The sequence below is a fragment of the Carcharodon carcharias genome, chromosome 1 (assembly GCF_017639515.1).
Source record: "Carcharodon carcharias isolate sCarCar2 chromosome 1, sCarCar2.pri, whole genome shotgun sequence".
Lineage (NCBI taxonomy): Eukaryota > Metazoa > Chordata > Chondrichthyes > Lamniformes > Lamnidae > Carcharodon > Carcharodon carcharias.
In genome coordinates, this window is record NC_054467.1 from 151,797,767 (window position 1) to 151,818,658 (window position 20,892).

Here is a 20,892-nt window from a genome sequence, read left to right on the forward strand (position 1 = left end):
GTGGACTATTTTAAATCAACCATATTTGTGATGTGTACCTTGATTCAAATAGATGTAATAGAGGCTATTTGTACTATTTCATTGCTAAATCCCTCTTTATAAGACAACATTGGCAACTTTTTAGACACCAATTCAGCATTATGACCAGTATAAATCTTGATGTGATTTTCACATTCGTTATTTATAATTCTGTTATTTTAATTCATCATATTCTCAAATTAGCTGATTGTTCTCTCTCTCCAGAATGGTATATCGATTCTCCCCATGGATGGAGAAACATAGTTTGGGTTCTTCATAACTATCTTTTTAAATAGGAAACAAATCTGAGCATATTTGATAATTTAACAAAATCCTATGCGTTTATACAGCATGAGGGATAGATTTAATGTCTTATACACTTGATTCTTAATGTTGTTTTGCTATCTTGTGTATATAGTACTGCACTAAAATGTCTACATTAGATTGATGAACTCAATGCTCTTGGGGCGAGGAATGTCAATGCTGGAAATAGGATATTTTCCAGCTTCTTACCCCATATATCACAATTAAGTGTCCCATGTCAGGTATTGTATGGGTCAGATTTAGGGTAAAGCTATTCCTCCTTTTCCCCATATGCACTGTGCCTCAGTCCCAACCTTTATAAGAGCACTTCCTGTTGTACTCAGTGAGATGTTATCATTTCCAAACAAGATGGTTTTATGGTTTCTCTGGATTACTGAGACACAATATTTAGTGTCATTTCACATTGAATTATGGGCAGTTTTATTCACATCCACTGAATTGAGTTGAAACTTTCCAGAACCCTAACAACTGTCAGTCTCATCACCCAGTCCCCAAGATTTTATCTTTAGACTTAAAGGATGCAAAGTTTTAGAAGTTAAAAGTTGTAATAATATAAAGTAGTAAGGTCAAACTTTTGTAAAATTGAATACTAATTGCATTATTGCCAGGTATATAGTTTGTTTATTTTCCTGAGTAACTCTGCTTTGTAATTGTTCACATAATTAAGCTTTCGTCCTTCAATGAATCCATACTGATTTTTAAGACCTATGTTATATTTTATACTTCCTTAACTGACAGCACTCTAGTAAAGGCAAGAAAATCAATTTCAAGAAGTTCAAATTCAAAATAGTGTCAGAGTTTCAAATTTTTTCTAAATATGAGTTACAATTAGGAACTATGCTTCACAAGCAACTGTTAACAGTGTAACAAGAAATAACACCTATTTTAATACCTCAGTCTTCCATCATTGTAAGCTGGCATTCCATCAACAATGGACTTTATGAAAAACGGTTGGCTCCCATGGTTTTCCTCATATCCACCTACAATGCTGAATCCCAGACTCCCAGACGTATTTCTCCTCAGTCCAATGTCCTTACACCAATAAAGGTACCTAGAATAGCACAAAATGAAATTAAATGTAACACCAATTCCTTGCTCACTAGTATTGTTCTTCATGTAGGCAACAAAGTAGTTCCCAAGTGCAACCAATTGAATCCATTAACAACTTAATTCTAATAACTTGTACTATAAACATGGTAACAATTACAAGGTTTTCTATTTAAATGGAAAAGTAATTTTTGAATAATTATGTTTGTTATAAGTCTTTGCTACATGTTTTGAGGTTTTACCTTAGACACTCTCTTGAGTATAATGGTGGTAAATGCAAGGGACCTGAGCATCTCGCATTTGGGATGAGACCATATTTAATTATGTGATGACATAATCTAATGTTGTAACAGTAGAATCACCTTGTGATCAGAAGTAGATATCCATGTCTTGTACATGTGCTTCAATCTTTATTGAAGCAACCACAAATTTACTTGATATAAACCATTAAAACTGCTTTAAGAAGCAGAAAGTTAACATACAGCGCATCCATTGTGAACAGACTCACTTAATTGAGTACAATTTGTCTTGACATAATAATATAAGTAATTAATACATCACTCTTCTGCACATCAGTAGTTTATCTTAGTGGTTTAAAACACTCCTGACTGATCTGCACTCTCTTTTGGAGCATGGACGAAGATTGCCCATCACAGCTTCCTGTTTTAAAACCTGACTGACTTTGCAGCCGTTATTGGACCTCACTTCTGATGTTCTATGTCTTTTTGTTCACAGGTAGAAAGCCTGCTGAAAACAGATGGTTTGAAATATTTATCAATTTCTGAGGCAGGCTAACTAATTGTTGGCTGTAGTTGTTGAGACCACAAGTGCAGAGGGAGCACTCCCCACATATCATTGTCAACACCAGTGATATACCAGGCAGCTGCCTGCAAAGATGGCGCAGATCTAACAAAGATGGAAAAGAACACACAACATTGTTCTCACTCTCCACTGCCATTCATTCCACCACTTCCTACTCCCCGATATCCATTCTGCCACTTCCTGTTCCCCGCTCCCTCCATACCTTCGCCCCTTTCTCCCACTTCCTACTTCACCCCACTCCCTTCACTGCCCTCCCCCATCCCTCCCCAAGTTCCTTTTGACCCAACCCACCCTTCCTTCACTGCTACCACTAGCCTATCCCTCCCAGTCCCTTTGCTGCTTTGTCCAGCTCATTTTGCTGCTTCCTCCTGCCTCAGTTGTCCACATCCCTTCGCCGTTCACTCCCACTCTCTCCGTCACTCATTCACATTCCTTCCACCACTCATGCATACTCTCTCCGCCACTCACGCCCACTCTCTGCAACTTCTCCCACCTGCTTTGCTGCTTCCTCTACTCTCTCCTTTGCTTCTCCCTTCTCTCTCCATCAATGTCTAAATTAAACATTTAAATTAAACCCTCTCCTGTCTATAATGCTTAGCTCAATCCGTCAAAAGTGAAATTTTTTCCAAGTCCTTCCTGTGGAAAAAAGGTCAACAAATCCTGAAACATCTTAATGGGGGCATGTGTTTTGTGTCAACTTTCCCCATTATGAATTCCTCTGTCATATTCATGATGGAAATTGCCAAGGTAAAATTGTCACACTGCAACTATACCCTCCAGCCAGTGATGGTCTGATGTTTATGTCTCAGTATCTCAGCCTGCAACAGAGATACACCTATTATCTAACTAACTCTATTCCTGCTTTCTAAATTGTGCGTGTTTTGCTATTTTTAACTAAATATAAAACCAAAGTATTTTATTAAACATGTATGTATACCTTTAAGATGCTGACTAAATTGTATCTACTTCCTCTGCTCCAATTATCTCAAGGTACTGCTTCACCTGAAGGCTATACATGGGCTGGATTTTCATGATAGATTTAGGAATCATGAGTCGGACCATTTCCCAACATCACATTTCCGGGTTCTGAGCACAAATAATATATCCACCGCCCCACCCCTCTCCCCACCGATAAGTCGTGGATGGGTTGGATTTGGAATCATTGCCTCTTGAAGCAGGCCCAAGGTGGGAATGGAGACAGGCAGATGCCAAGGCCGCCAGGTTAGAAGGTCTGCCTCCATTCACTGGGAAATCAGCCCAGTCCTGTGGATGACTGAAAAGTCTCCAGGCCTTCATCCCTCACATCCCACCCAACCCCATGCACCCTCCATGTCTTCTTACCTCCCATGTCCCCCTCATGCATCCTCCATGCCCACTCACAGTATCCACTATGGACAGAATTCATGAGCTCAACTGTGAATTAAACACACAGCTATTCAAACTCCACAAAAAAACTATTTTTTAGTGCTCATACATCTGTCAATCAAACAAAGTTCACTGTCCCCTTCACAGATGTGTAAACAACACCTGTTGAGCTAAATCCATTAGTGGAACTTGGAGCTCAGCCAAGCATTCATTATGAGATTCCATTCCACAACCATATAAACAAGTCCTCCAGAGTGCAATACAATGCCTTTGATGTTGCCTGAGCAGAAAACTCAATAGATTGACTTTCAATCAAGGAAGTTAGCCATCTGTTCAGTTACTTCAAAGATTCAACAGATGTATGATCTTTAAATCAATATAAAATTGAAAGCACAGGGTCCAGCTGACACATCAATATCTGATTCTCAATACTGTTGAATGCAGAACAACACTTCATCCACTGGAGAATGTACTTTAATGCATCTGAACACTTTGCTGTAAATTTATTGGTTACTTACCTGTTAAGGACAGATCCCTATGATCAATAACAGCTTTAAAAACAATTTATCATATAGCACCTAATTCTGGCATTTGAGGTTGGTGACACATTTTAAACTTAAATGTCAAAAGGTTTCTGTGCCACAATAGGCTTCCCCCAATGCTCACAAACTGACTGACCTGTTGTGTTTCACACAACCCTCAGGAACACACCTGCCTCGCTGAAGATCGCAAACTTAGGGAAATTCAAAATTGAGGTAAACATTTTAAAGCTTGAGCCCAATATCACTTTGAGTGCAGGTTGGGTCACCCCTACCACATTTCCTGCACTGATCAAAATGATGACCAGCAGGTATGGATAGGAAATTTGAATTTACGATCTGCCCCATCTTCATTTTTGGCCACAGAATGTGGGTTTGTTCAGTGTGGGAGGACAAAACCAGTCCCAGGTCTTTACTGTTTGTGTGAAACACCAAGGAGGGTGAACTGGTTTTAAAACTATTTAATGGGCTCAAACCCTGTCTCATTTAGTTGCTTAGAATATTCCTGATGATGGCTTATCCTTCAAACCTTTAACTTAAATAAAGTCACAAGTTAGGCTAGACATATTTCCAGAGTTCTGGAGCCATGATGCAAATTTATGCTTTCCACTAAAAGTCAGTCAGAAACCTCAAACACATTTCTGGTGAAAGTTAGTCACAAGATAGTGTTGCTTTTGCCAAAGCATCAACTAGTCCCAAACTGAGCTTTTGGATAGGATCTCCAATGGACAGTAACTTTCATTTTAGTATGATTTTCATATAAAATTCTGACAGGGATGGACAGACTGGATGCTGGGATATTTCCTCTGGCTGGGGGGATGTGGAACAAGGGGTCACAGTCTTAGGATATGGGGTAAACCATTTAGGACTGAAATGAGGAGAAACTTCTTCACACAGAGGGTGGTGAACCTATGGAATTCTCTATCACAGAAGGAAGGCTGTGGAGGTCAAGTCACTGAATATATTTAAGATGGAAATAAATAGATTTATGGACTCTAAAGGCATCAAGAGGTGTGGGGAGAGTGCGGGAGTACAGCGTTGAGATAGAGGATCAGCCATGATCATATTGAATGGCGGAGAGGGCTCAAGGGCCAAATGACCTACTTCTGCTCCTATTTTCTATGTTTCTAAATCAATATGGACTAGGCATTAGATTTTATTTGAGGTTAATGTGGCTAAAATAAAAGGGCCTCCAAAGGTGGCCTGTAGACATATCAACAACACTTATAGAGCTGTCAGAGGTCCACAATGGAGTTCTATTGGTGGAGGCAGAAGGCAATAAATGAGGAAAAGGAAGAGGACTTTGTCAAAGCTACAGTTAACAAGGAGGTTGTCAGGAAATGGGATAAAGTAAAAATAATAAAAGGGGAGCTACTAGGAAAGCTAGCAGTACTTAAAGGTAGATAAGTCACCCAATCCAGATGGAATGCTTAGGATGTAGGGTAGAGATTGTGGAGGTGCTGGCCACAACTTTCCAATCCTCCTTAGATACAGGGGTGTGCCAAAGGACTGGAGAATTACAAATGTTGTACCCTTGTTCAAAAAAGGGGATAAGGATAAACCTGGCAATTGCAGGCCAGTCAGTTTAAAACCAGTGGTGGGGAAGCTTTTAAAAATGATAATCTTAGAAAAAAACTAATGGCCACATGGACTAATAAAGGAGAGGATTGATTTGTTACGGATAAATTGTGATGAACTAAGTGGATTGAGTTTATTGATGAGCTAATAGAGAAAGTGGATGAGGGTTATGCAGTTGATGCTCTGTATATGGACTTTCAAAAGATATTTCATAAAGTACCACATTTAGGTTTGTTACCAAAATTGAAGGGATAAAAGGGCTAGCATCTGCATGGATACAAAATTGGCCCAGGGATAGAAAACTGAGAGTTCTGGTGATTGGCTGTTTTTTGAACTGGAGAGAAGTATACAGTGGAGTTATTTTAATGGATATTCATGACTTGAAGGTACAAGGCATAATTTTGAAATTTGCAGATGGCATGGCTGGCAGCATGAGTGGACACATGGCACATGAAATTCAATGCAAAAAAAAAAGAGTTGATATATTTTGGTAGGAAGAATAAGGAGAAACCATGCATATTGAATAGTATGATTTTAAAGGACTGTGAGAACATGAAAGACTAGGGGTTGCTTTATTTACCGCGCAAATCTTTGAAGATGATAGGACTGGTTAGCAAAGCACATGGATCCTATCTTTAAAAACAGAGACACAAGGTTGGATTTTATACTATCGGAGGGCTCTCCACACCCTAGTGTAAATGTTGGGGGTGAGTCTGTCTCCACTCGGCCAGCTTTCCACACTTTAATTTTTTGGCCAACGGGCTTTTAATTGTTATGAAATATAATCTCCGCCTCTTTCTCAGAGGAAATCCCATGCCATAGAATTACTGGCCAATCAGAGGTACTGCTCTGCAGTACCGGCGGTGACATCGGTACTGCTGGTACTGCAGGAGATCTGGGAGAAGAGCAACCACTAACGCCCGTAATGTGGGATCTCACTGGAGCCAGGCTGGCAGGCTCCAATGAGACGGTTGGGGGAGCAACGTTGGACAGGACAGTGAGGGTAGGTAGACTTGTGGAGAGAAAACTGTGGCAAGGGTTTCCAATTGGCACCAGGGGCCCTGACAACGTTTCACTGGCCAGCAGCCCACAGGGATAAATCTGTCAGGCCACACATTGGGCAGTGGCCTTTCCCACCACCTGTTAAATCTGTGTAGTGGCAGGATCAGGCCCTTGAGTGGGCATTAATTGCTCACTTAAGGTCTCAATTGGTCATGGGTCCACCCAATGCCTCCCCCATCGCTCGTAAAATTGCAGGTGGTGGACATTGCACCAATGGCACAGTGCCCTATTTTACAGCTCCACCTGCCTGCTTTCCCACCTGTGGGTGGCCTGTAAGACCCAGTGCATAGCGTACAAAAGCTAGGAAGTCATGCTAACCTGTGTAAAACACTAACTCACCCTCAGCTGGAGTATTGTGTCCAATTCTTTAGGAGGAATGTAAAGACTTTAAAGAGGATATGCAAGGGATTGACTAAAATTATTCCAGCAATGAGGGCTACAGTTATGTGGAAAGACTAGAGAAGCTGACCAATTTTAAAATTCTTTTATGAGTTTTGGGCATCGTTGACTAGGCCAGCATTTATTTCCCATCCCTAATTGCCCTTGAGAAGGTGGTGGTGAGTTGCCTTCTTGAACTGCTGCAGCCCACATTGTGCAGGTACACCTACAGTGCTGATAGGGAGGGAGTTCCAGGATTTTGACACAGTGACAGTGAAGGAATGGTGAAATATTTCCAAGTCAGGGTGGTTATGGCTTGGGGGGAACTTGGAGATGGTGGTGTTCCCATGCACCTGCTGCTCTTGTCCTTCTAGGCAATAGAAGTCATGTGTTTGCAAGGTACTGTTGAAGGTGCTGTCCTTGTTCTCCTTCAAGCAAAGATGGCAAAGAGGAGTTTTGTTGGCAATGTTTAAAATCAAGAAGGGGTTATATATATTAAATAAAGAGAAACTGTTTCCTGTGGCTGAAGGGTCAATAACATAGATGTAAGGTAATTGACAAAAAAAAACAGAGAAATATGAGTTAAAACATCTTTACGCAACGAGTGATTAGGATTTGAGATGTAGGTGGGATGCAGATTTCAGGCTACTATCAGATTAGCCATGATCTTAAAAAATAGTGCAGACTCACCTTTTTTTATTTGTTCATGGGATGTGGGTGTCACTGGCTAGGTTAGGCCAGCATTTATTGCCCATCCCTAACTGCCCTTGTTCAGGGGCATTTAAGAATCAACAACCTTGGTCTGGAGTCACATGTAGCCCAGATTTCCATCTCTACATTAGTGAACCAGATGGGTTTTTACAACATTGACAATAGTTTTATGGTCACCATTAGACTTTTAATTCCAGATATTATTGAATTCAAATTCCATCATCTGTCATGGTGGGATTCAAACCCAGGTCCTCAAAGCATTACCCTGGGTCTCTGGATTACTAGTCTGGCAACAATGCCACTATGCCATCACCTCCTGCTCTTTGCCTGTATGTTCGTATGTTTGAGATCACAGCCAGATAGGGTGGTAGATACAGATTCAATAGTAGCCTTTGAAAGGAAATTGGATAAATATTTGAAGGCAAAACAATTGCAGGGATATGGGGAAACAGCAGGAGAGTGGAACTAAACGGATTGCTCCTATGAACCAAGTGGCCTCCTTCCATGCTGCACTATTCTATGTTCCTATTATAAATAGGCGTTTAGGCATTTACTCCTACATGCAATGTAGTGTCATACTAGTGTCAGTTTAGACCAGTGAAACCTTTCTGTATTTTTAACTGATGTTGAATTAGGCAAGTTCTTAAAAGTTTCTCAAATACTAATTCACACCAGTCCATTCTCTGACAGCTGTCAGCAAGAGTTCTGTGGCTAACTGCGATGCTTACATTCCTGCATCGTACATGATCAGCTCAACAAAGCCAATCCCAACTGAGCTAATATTTAAACTGTAAATGTTCGACATGCTTTTTAAACAACATTCTTTATGACTGTTGTAAAGTACTATATAAACAATAATAATGTTGGACAAAATTTGAAATACCCAAGGGACACAACTGTGCATTCCAGTTGTTAGATATAACACTTCACTACCTGGAAATAACTACTGTCTAATTTACATGTGGTTTATGAATGAGCCTACAGCTGAAAACTTAGTGCTTAACTACTACAAAAATGGCTGAGTGTGAGATTTAAGATCGAGAGGACAATCCTTCTCAATATCTGCCTCTCAACAATTACTGAAAAATTAAAGCAAAACCAGAAACCCACTTTTCTAAGATAAACGGCCCTGGCGTAGGAGAAATTTGCAGCTGATCACAATATAGAAATAGGACAGAACTGCATCCAACATTTTTATCATGCAGCGTATGAGGTCTTGTGGCACAGTGATAACATCCCTACCTCTGGGCCTGAAGCTCTGGGTTTAAGTCCCTCACCAGGACTTGTGGAGCCTGGAAGGAGTGTTCATGATGTGGTTCAATGGACTGATAATCATCCTGGAAATCTTTCCACCACTTCCCTACTGTCAGGAAGATATAATAATTTTCATAATGTTATTGGAATTTAGGTAAAGTTGAATAATAGTGGGGTCTGTGTCTATGGGTTTGTGTATGTGTGGGACTTAGTTGAATTAAAGACAGCTGGTCTGGAGGCTTTGATGTAAGAAGAGAAGCGAGGTTTGAAATGCTAAATAGGTAGACTTGTGTGAAGTTTTAGAATATGAGGTGGAAAGGGAACATTTGCATTTTTAAATAAACCAGAGTAGCTTGAATTCAAAAGAGGGGGTGAAATATTAACTTAGCCGGAAGAAGTTAAGGAACAGTAGGCTGAATTTTCTCAGAATTGCACTAAGTGCGGTAGCAGATGAGTAAAATGGAGTCCTACCAACTGATGAAAATGGTGGCTTTTCATGCTGTATCTTTCTGAGCCCGCCTCATGATATATTCACTCCCTTGAAACACGCTGTTTCCATGGCGGGTGGTCTCTCATTTGTCCGCTCACCATCACCACCCTATTGTATCATGCCGGCCGCCATCTTTAAAAGGCAGCTACCATCAAAGCGCTTATCTCCACTAGCTCACCACCACTGCCTGGGAGACGTGACCAGCAAAGGCAAAAAGACTGCAGCCACCCCACTCCCCCCCCCCACCCCCGCTTCAATGATGGGTCCTTCAAGTGACTGTTGGATGCCTTGGAGGCCCGACAGGATGTGCTTTAACCCCGATAAAAACAAAAAACTGCGGATGCTGGAAATCCAAAACAAAAACAGAAATACCTGGAAAAACTCAGCAGGTCTGGCAGCATCGGCGGAGAAGAACAAAGTTGACGTTTTGAGTCCTCATGACCCTTCAACAGAACTAAGTAAAAATAGGAGAGGGGTGAAATATAAGCTGGTTTAAGGTGGGGGGAGAAGTGGAGTGGGGGTGTGGTTGTAGGGACAAGCAAGCAGTGATAGGAGCACATAACCAAAAGATGTCACAGACAAAAGAACAAAGAGGTGTTGAAGGTGGTGATATTATCTAAAAGAATGTGCTAATTAAGAATGGATAGCAGGACACGCAAGGTACAGATAGGTCTAGTGGGGGTGGAGTGAAATAAGACTAAAAGGGCATAAAAGGTATAGATTTAAAAATAATGGAAATAGGTAGGAAAAGAAAAATCTATATAAATTATTGGAAAAAACAAAAGGGAGGGGGAAGAAATGGAAAGGGGGAGGGGATGGAGGAGGGAGTTCAAGATCTAAAGTTGTTGAACTCAATATTCAGTCCAGAAGGCTGTAAAGTGCCTAGTCGGAAGATGAACAATACCTTATCTTCCGACTAGGCACTTTACAGCCTTCCGGACTGAATATTAAGTTCAACAACTTTAGATCTTGAACTCCCTCCTCCATCCCCACCCCCTTTCCATTTCTTCCCCGTCCCTTTTGTTTTTTCCAATAATTTATATAGATTTTTCTTTTCCCACCTATTTCCATTATTTTTAAATCTATACCTTTTATGCCCTTTTAGTCTTATTTCACCCCACCCCCACTAGACCTATCTGTACCTTGCGTGTCCTGCTATCCATTCTTAATTAGCACATTCTTTTAGATAATATCACCACCTTCAACACCTCTTTGTTCTTTTGTCTGTGACATCTTTTGGTTTTGTGCTCCTATCACTGCTTGCTTGTCCCTACAACTACCCCCCCACCCCACTTCTCCCCCCACCTTAAACCAGCTTATATTTCACCCCTCTCCTATTTTTACTTAGTTCTGTGGAAGGGTCATGAGGACTCAAAACGTCAACTTTGTTCTTCTCCACTGATACTGCCAGACCTGCTGAGTTTTTCCAGGTATTTCTGTTTTTGTTTTGTGCTCTACCCCTGCTCTGGCCAAAGGATGGGTAGCAATGTCACCAACCTGGCTTGAGAGGTGATGGCAGTGATGGTCAGCGCCAACGCCTTTCAGAAGAGGACAGCCACCCAGTGCCGCAAAAGGATAAATGATCTCCTCCGTTCCACCAGGTTAAGTCACTCTTTTCATGAATCCCAACTTACATGCTCACAAACCCATCACATACCCACAGGACCCTCACTAACTGCCAGTTCAAGGAACTTCACTATTCACTCACACACACCGTCATTGTCCTCAGCCCATCCACAGGACCACTCACCACACACACAGGCCAGGCATACTTATCATCTGGCCTGGCAGACATCCTAATACACTCTCCCCATCTCTATCCATGTAGGACAAACTGGCTCACATCAGGAGGGAAAGGTTGCAAACATGTGGAGGGATGCAGAATTCAAAGTTCTCACAGAATTTGAAAACAGCCATCCAGCTGGCCGGCGATGACCGGGACTGGTCCTGTGCTGACAGTGAGGTTGGCGCTGCTCAACCAAGTGAGAATCCAGCAGTGCAACATCCATCAGACAACCATGTTGTGAATGATGTGTCCTGTTTCACAGGCCACTGCCATGCACTAATTATCTCCCCTTGCTTTTGCAGGCACATCTGGGGAGCAGCAGACAGAGTCCACGACCCAGAGCCTCCAAGCAAGCTCCGAAGAAACCGCCAAAGTGGAATCTGAAGGCAACCCCCCTGAAGTCCCGTCACTGTGCTCACCCACACCCTCCACCAGCACAGAGACACACACCTCAGTGGGACCCAGCTTTAGAGTAGCCTCTGGACCACAATCTGGTGAGCACATCGCACTTTCTGATCCACAGCACGGACCCTGGGTCTCTGGAATATTAGTCAGTGACAATACTACTATAGTTGCACAACCAGGGCAAGGGTGTTAATCACTTGTACATACTGTTCATTATTGTCAATAAACTCCCAAGAATGTCTCCTTGCCTATGATTCCTTGTTTTGATGAGCAGTGTGCTTGTCACTCAGACGTGAAACCTTTCTGCACAAGATAAAAGGCAGGTGTCTCAGTCCAGGGCCTCTTCCCTGTGCTCTGTGCGGCCTGCAGACCACAGTGATGGTCCAGCCTCACACTCCCTGGAAACATCACTAATACCTGCACCTCGGCGGTGCTGGTCATTGCTGCCAGAATGTAGTGGGCAGGCGCCACAGAGTTCTCTCATACGCTCTGTGTGCTCTTAGCACCTTTAAGGTGGGGCTGGCCCCCATCACACCAGCATCTGTGACCAATGATACTGTGCACCAGCTCCTGAAGAGCTGAGGTGCTGAAGGCGGACACAGCATCAGATGCATCTAAAGTTTCATGGCTGTGTATCTGAGATGGCCCTGATCATGGAGCGCAAGCAAGCTGTCCTTGGCCAGACAGGAGTCAGACATTCTCAGAGACCTTGTGAAGATCTATGGAGTGTCCTTACTGCATGTTGTCATCATACTCCTGTGATTGAGCGACTGTTAGGCCCTCCACTGCATCTCCATGACAGGAGCATTCTCTCAGAGGGTATTGGCACTGAGGTAAGCCAGACTGGAGTCAAACGTTCACAACTGCGATGTGAGGATCTACAGGATCACCTCACTGAATGTTGTCATCATCCTCCAAAATCTGGCAGTTATGAGGGCCTCCCGAGTGCACCTGCCTCATCTAGCCAGTGCGAGAGCCTCATCCCCGTCATCATCACCACCGAGGACCCCCTCACCCTCATCCCCATCAGCGTCCTCCTCATCCAAGGAGACCTCCAGCTCCTCCATCTCCTCCTCAGCCAGCTCCTCACCCTGTTGCAGCGCCAGGTTGTAAAGGGCACAGCAGACGATAAGGATGCGTGACACCCTCTGTGGACTGTATTGCAGGCTCCACCAGACCAGTCCAGGCAATGGAACCTCACCTTCAGCATCCTGATGTTCTGCTCCACCAAGTTATGAGCTGCTGCATGAGCCTCATTATAGCATCGCTCTGCTGCACTCCACTGCACGGATGTCAACAGCCACAGCCTCTGCAGATAGCCCTTTTCCCAAGGAGCCAAACCTGCAACCTCTGTGGACCCTGGAAGACTGCAGGGATCTGCGAACGACTCAGGATATAGGCGTCGTGCACACTCCTTGGAAACTGTGCACATACCTTCAAGATGTGTTTCTGGTGGTCGCATACCCGCTGCACTTTCAGTGAATGGAAGCCCTTCCGGTTGATGAAGTCCACTGAGTGTAGCGATGAAGACCTGAGCACCACGTGAGTGCAGTCACTTGCACCCTACACCTGTGGGAATCCTGAGATCAGGGCGAATACAATGGCTCTTGCGCCCTGGCTGTCCTGGTCCCGGGTGAAATACACAAAGTTGTGTGCCATGTAGAAGATGGCATCCGTGACCTCATGGATGCATTTGTGGGTGGCTGATTGTGAAATCCCACAGAGGTCACCTGTGGAGCCCTGAAAGGAGCCACTGGCATAGAAATTAAGCGCCACGGTCACTTTCACAGCCACTGGCAGTGAATGCCCTCCATGTCCCCTTGGTGCCAATCCTGCAGCAAGTGGCAGATGTGGGTCACCAGGTCCCTAGACATGTGCAGTCATTGGCGACACTGGCTCTCATTCATCTGCAGGAATGGCAAACGGCGTCTATAGACCCTGGGTGTCACTCGGTGCTGACCAGCCCCTGCTGCCCCTTCTTCATGAGGTTTCTGCTCCTGCCTTTGCGCAGCCAGGAGCCTCAGTCACTCTCTCCTCTGTCTTCTACGGTCTCTACAGGCCATCAGGCATACAGCTAGGTCACCAGGATCCATGATCCTGACGTGGTCCCCCTGCAACAGAAAAGAGAGAGACGTGGTTATCATGGCTGTACTTAGCACCTTTTCTGGCCCTGTGTGATCGCCCCTTAATGCTTCCTGGAGAGTGCTGGTCACTCCTTGGATGGCCAGAGATGAGTGCGCTGCATGGCTGCCCTGTCAACCTGTGACATGGCGGACACTGGTCGAAACTGGGATGTTGAGATTACAAGGGGCTGTGAGCACCTCCAGCAGTGACTACTACACGCCAGCGTTGGCGAGGAGATTGCACAACGTGTGCAGTCCAACTGCTCCGCGGTCAAATAAAGTGGTGGCGGACTCGAAGTCTGTGCCGTGGGGTTGGGGGGGGTGGGGATGGGGGGGAGGTTTGGAGTGCTTGGTGGCCCTTTGGTGCCTCCATGCTGTTTGCACGGGTGGGCAGGCTAGGAGCTTGTCCCAACCATATCACTGTGGCTGCTCCTGATCTGTCTCAGTTGCAGAGGCATGGTCAGTTTATACAGGTGTCCCTAATGTGTGGCCGTTTCCCTCATTTACCCTGCCCCCCCACCTTGACTGCCTGTGCGCAGGATGCAGCGCCAGGGCAGCACTTGACTGTACCCCCACCCCTCAGCAGTTGCCTCTGAGGCTGGCCAGCACTTATCCCCAGACACCCCCACCCCTCAACAGTCGCCTGTGGGGCCAGGCGTCAGTTTCCCCCACCCCACTGGTGCCCCTGAGATCTGTAAACAACAGGCGAGCTGTGGAGAACGCTGCTGCGCACTCACCTCAGTTCCCCCAAAGTGAAGGCTGCCAAGTGCATGTTGCCTGGGTGCTGCTGTGAAACACATTGGCGCGTTTTCCCGCCGACATGGACGGATGATACAGCATGGTTCCAAGAGCTTGGTGGGATGGTCTTTTAATTTTATGCTGACGTATTACAATTTGCCCCTGCTGACCGATGGCAGGAAACGCGGCCCACTGTTGGTGGCTGAGCGGAAGATTGTGACCTGCCTTCATGCTGTCGTGAAGTGGCTCCTGCCATATTTTCCACGCACACCACCTATCACGCCCGCCGCCAGCGGGCTCAGAAAATTCTGCCCACTTCCCCAAAGATTACTGGTAAAATTAATACTGCGATTGATTTTTATAATTAGAGTGGATAAGTCCAAAGACATAGTGAAGCAATGGGAATTTGCATTTAAAGGTGAAAATATGTATAAAGGAGAGAAGGCTGTGTGTAATGGCAGGCATTCTAAGATCTAACACAAATGTGAAAAGCCTCCATCATCTAAGCCTCAATCTGCTGTCTACAAGGAACTGAAGCTGAGAAAAACTCACTTTGAACTCCATTCTCTGTGCTTTCCCTGGGTGTGTTTAATTCTACGTGTTTTACTATTGCCATAATGGAAGTGTAACTGGGAGTCAGATTAACTAGGGGATTTAGAAGTTATGATAGTAGTAATTTGTAAACCTATGTATGTGCTTAAAATAATTTTTTTATTTAATAAAGGTTTAATTTAGTTTTGTAAGAAACCTATAAGACTCGGTGGTCTTATTACTACTGAATTCAAGGCACGTATCCCAAAATAAATCCAAATCGTAAAATAGTTGCTGCAGTTGTTTCAAGTTTCCCTCTGGGATTTGAACAGCTTAGCATTTACCATCTGCTGTGCCACAACAAAATTGGAGGGTCTTTGTGGGATATATTTGAAATTCCTTGATTGGATTGGAGCTGATGAATCTTAAGGTTATGAGTACGAGAAGGACTTTGAATTCAGGAGTTGGCATGAGGTTTTTTTTAAAGTGGTGAGACTGCAATATGGATTTGGCAGTTACTAAGACTTCTCTGGGAGTTGAAGTTATAACTTTGGTTGGTTTACTAAAGGTAAATAAAGCTAAGTTAATGGAATTGGCAGATAAGTTACAATTAGGGTTACCTGCAGGGGTAAGGAAATCAGACATAATTAAAAGTACAGCACATTATTTGAAATTGGAAGGAACACCTGAGCGATTGAATTCTCCAAGGGGTGGTTCATTGGAATGGGCTCAAATTCAGTTGCTAATGAAAAAAATTGAGCCAGAGGCTGCAGAAAAAAGAAGAGAGCATTTCAAATGGAGTTAGAAATGGCTAGGTTAGATGGGCAGGAAAGAGAAAAAGAGAGAGAACTCCAGCTTAAAATGCTGGCAGTTAAAAAAAGAGACACCAGGAGGTAAGGAAGGACTTATTTCCACATCAGAACCCAGTGAGAGATGTTTAAATTTATACCAGCTCTTCCAAAGTTTGAGGAAGGAGATGTGGAAGCATTCTTTATTTCATTTGAGAAGATAACTTAACAGGTGAAATGCCACAGGAAAACTGGACATAAGATCTTAAGACCATAAGACGTAGGAGCAGAATTAGGCCATTCGGCCCATCGAGTCTGCTCTGCCATTCAATGAGATCATGAGATCATGGCTGATCTGTTAACCCACAACTCCGCTTTCCTGCCTTTTCCCCATAACCCTTGATTTCCTTACTGATTAAAAATCTGTCTACCTCAGCCATGAATATACGTAATGACCCAGCCTCTACAGCCTTCTGTGGTAAAGAATTGCACAGATTCACTACCCTCAGAGAAAAAATTCCTCCTCATCTCTGTTTTAAATGGGCGCCCCCTTACTCTGAGATTATGCCCTCTGGTCCTAGATCCTCCCACAAGGGGAAACAACCTCTCAGCATCTGCCCATATAAGAATCTTATATGTCTCAATAAGGTCACCTCTCATTCTTTTAAACTCCATTGAGTACAGGCCCAACCTACTCAACCTCTTCTCATAAGAAAATCCCTTCATAGCCAGGGTCAACCTAGTGAACCTTCTCTGGACACCTTCCAATGCCAGTATATCTTTCCTATGATAAGGGACCAAAACTGTTCACAGTATTCTAGGTGTGGTCTAAATAGCGCCTTGTATAGTTTTAGCAAAATTTCCCTATATTTTTACTCCATTCCCTTTGAAATAAAGGCCAACATTCCATTTGCCTTACCTATTACCTGCTGAACTTGTGTGCTAGCTTTTGGGATTCATGTACAAGGACCCTCAAATCCCTCTGTGTTGAAAATCAGTCTTTCTCCTCTATTCTTTCTGCCAAAGTGCACTTTCCCACATTATATTCCATCTGCCACGTTTTTGCCCACTTACTTAACCTGTCTATATCCCTCTGTAGACTCCTTGTATCATCCGCACCACTTGCCTTCCCACCTATTTTTGTGTCATCCGCAAACTTGGTGATAGTACATCCTTTTCCCTCATCCAAGTTAATATATATTGTAAATAATTGTGGCCCCAGCACTGATCCCTGTGACACTCCACTCGTTACAGATTGACCATCCTGAAAATGCCCCCCTGTATCCTAACTCTCGGTCTTCTATTAGTTATCTAGTCCTCTATCCATGCTAATATACCACCTCCAACACCATGGGTTCTTATCTTATTAAGTAGCCTTTGTGTGGTACCTTATCGAACGCCTTTTGGAAATCCAAATATGTTACATCTACTGGCTCCCCTTTATCTATCCTACTTGTTACCTCCTCAAAGAATTCTAAGAAATTTGTCCGGCATGATTTCCCCTTCATGAAGCATGCTGACTCTGCTTGATTATATTATGCATTTCTAAATGCTCTGCTATTACATCCTTTATAATAAACTCCAACGTTGTTGTTACAATCCAGGTTGGTGGGTAGAGCACATGATGTTTATGCTTCACAGTCAGAAGAAATGTCGGTGAACTATGATGTGATTAGAAAAAGGCTATTTTGAGTGCATATGAGTTGGTTCCTGAGGCATAGAGGCAAAAATTTAGTAATATGAGAAAACAGTCTGGGCAAACTTATATTGAGTTTGAAAGAGTAAAACAAAGTAATTTTGTCTGGTGGATATGGGCATTAAAGATAGAGATGACATATGCAGCTCTTAGAGGGGTAATTTTTTAGGAAGAATTTAAAGATTCAATTCCTTCGGTAGTGAGAACTCATGTGGAGGAACAGAAGGTTGAAATGGTAAGACAAGCAGCAGAGATAGCTGATGATTATGAGTTAGTTCATAGAGCTAAAGCTTTTTGCCATCATCCTTTTAAATCAGAGAAGGATAGAAAGTGGGAAGGTGAAAGGAAAGTGGACAGTCAGGGAAGAGGAGTAGGTGGAAATTCGCAGGATGTTTTTTTAGACTGAAAAGGAAGGTGCTGAGGGTAGAATTGACATTCAAAAATTGAGGTGTTTTCATTGTAATAAAGTTGGACACACAAAGTCAGTGTGTTGGAAATTTCAGGGAAAATCTGTTGGGATTATTGGGGTTCAGAAAAGTTCTGGAAGTAAAAGAACTGTAGGTTCTGAGGTTCAGGCACAGGAAAAACCAATGGTTTGTGTGCAGGTAAAACAGAAAGAATCAGTGATACGTAAAGAAGTGGGAATGTGTTCACAATTAACCCAAGGGAGTTCTGAGGAGCAGGTTGCAGAAATGTTTAAAGATTTTGTATGTGAAGAGGAAGTCTGTCTATGTCTACAGGGTGGGGTAGGTAAAGATGTTAAAATTTTAAGAGACACAGAGGCTAGTCAATCCTTAATGTTGTGGGATAGTGACATTTGTTGTTCAGAGGAAGCATTGCAGGTGCAGGTGATAATAAGTGGGGTTCATGGAGATGCTAAACCTATTCCATTATGGAAGGTAAATTTAAGGAGCAAGTGACAACAGGCAAAGTGATTGTTGGAGTAGTGGAAAAATTGCCCATTTCAGGAGTTCAATTTATTTTGGGTAATGATATAGCTGGGTCACAGGTGTGGGTGATGCCTATGGTAGTTGAGCAGTCTGTAGAAGTGTTTTCAACAGAAGTGTTACAGAGAGAGCATCCTGGATTGTTTCCAGATTGTGTGATAACAAGATCACAGGCTCATAGGTTGAAATAAGAAGAACAGGAAGTTCAAAGGCAGAGAGAAGGTGTGGAAGTCTGAGTAGCTGGCACTTTGTTAGATAACGTTGTTCAGGAGGAAAGAACAATTCAACTGAGGCATTTAACTCAAGGCAGTTAGGGGAGTTGCAGATAAATGGATTCGCAATTAACACAGTTATATCAGACAGCTTACTCAGAAACAGAGGCAAAGTGTATTCCAGAATGTTATTACCTTAAGGATATTGTTTGAATGAGAAAATGGTGGCCTTATCATGCTTCAGCAAATGAAAACTGGAGGGAGGTGCATCAGATTGTAATACCATTTGGATATAGAAATGAGACTCTGAGGATAGTTCTTGAACTTCCAATGGGGGGACATTTAAGAATTAGAAAGACACAAGGAACAGTGCAAAAACATTTTCATTAGCCCGGATTGCATAGGGATGTAATCAAATTCTGTAGAACGTGTCACATATGTCACATGATAGGGAAACCACAAGCAGTTATTAAGTCAACACTTTTAATTCTAATTCCAGCATTTGAAGAACCTTTTACTAGGGTCTTGATTGATTGTGTAGGACCCCTCCCTAAGACTAAAAGTGGAAATCAGTACTTACTGACAATAATAGATGTGTCTACAAGGTTTCCTGAAGCAGTTCTTTGAGAAATATTACAACAAAGAAGAATGTGGAAGAACTGACTAATTTTTTTACAAGATATGGTTTACTTAAAGAAATACAATCAGATTAGGGTTCAAATTTCATGTTACAGCTGTTTAAGGAAGTAATGAACAGTTTGGAAATAAAACAAATTAAGTCAACAGCTTATCATCCTGTACTGGATACACTTAGGCAATTTTCCACATAGCTGGGTAAATGCCAGTATTGTAGCTGTACTGGAACAGCTTGGTTAGGGACGCAGCAAGTTCTGGAGCACAAGTCTTCCGTAGTATTGCCAGAATATTGTCAGGGCCCAAAGCTTTTGCTGTATCCAGTGCTTCAGCCAATTCTTGATACCATGCAGAACAAATTGAATTGGCTGAAGACTGGCATCAGTGATACTGGGGACCTCCAGAGAAGGCTGAGATGGATCATCCACTCAGCACTTCTGGCCAAGGATGGCTCCTACAAGAACAGGTCAGAGCTTGTATAACCTGTGATGGGGGAAATCACATCCTGACCCAACTGTAAAGTTCCTTCCCCTGTGACTGCTCCATGAAGGACAAGAGCAGCAATTCTGTTGGACACCAGGACCCCAAGTCACACACTATCATGATTTAGATATATATTACCTTTCTTCATCATCATTGGGTCAATATCCAGCAACTTCCCACCTAACACCATCAGTACAAGGACTGCAGCAGTTGAAGGAGAATTGCCACCACCATCTCACGACCACTGGGATGGGCAATAAAGGCATTTTTGCTAGGTTTAAGTTTATTTTTCATGGATACTCATTCATGATATATTTATTGTCAGTTTAAAAGTTTTCTTTCCTTCCCCAGTATTGAGCAATGTAATTTTTTACAATTTCACTAGATATATTTTATTTAATTGGTCATTCAATTGAAGTTTGTCCTTAGGAACATAGGAACAGGAGAAGGTCATTTAGCCGGTTGATCCTGCTCTGACATTCAATACAATCATAGCTGATCGAACACTTCAATGTCTTTCACCCACACTATCCCCATAACCTTTTTACGTTATTGTTAATCAGAAATCTATCACTCTCTACCTTAAGCATACTCAATGACCGAGCTTCCACAGCCCTTGGGGTAGAGAATTCCAAAGATTCACAATCCTCTGAGTAAACACATTTCTCCTCATCTCAGTCCTAAGTGGCTTCCCCCTTATTTTGAAATTGTCCCCTGGCTCTAGGCTCCCCAATCAGGGGAAATATCTTAACTGCATCTACCCTGTCTATTCCTTTAAGTATTTTGTAGGTTTCAATGAGATCACCTCTCATTCTTTGAAGCATTAGAGAATCCAGGCCCAGTTTCCCCAATCTCTCTTCATAAGACAGTCCCGCCATCCCCGGAACAAGTCTGGTGAACCTTCATTGCATTCCATCTATGGCAATAATATCCTTTCTGAGGTAAGGGGACCAAAACTGTAC

General features: G+C 43.0%; 1 protein-coding gene across 3 annotated transcripts in view; it reads right to left on the reverse strand.

Moving 5' to 3' along the window:
* lnx1 (ligand of numb-protein X 1) overlaps positions 1 to 20,892 on the reverse strand; it is a 277,592-nt gene that overhangs the window by 7,970 nt on the left and 248,730 nt on the right. For all 3 annotated transcript variants that reach the window (XM_041200613.1, XM_041200624.1, XM_041200633.1), the window contains one exon: positions 1,235 to 1,393. In XM_041200613.1, the coding sequence (XP_041056547.1) occupies positions 1,235 to 1,393 (159 nt within the window). The remainder of the gene's footprint in view (positions 1 to 1,234; positions 1,394 to 20,892) is intronic.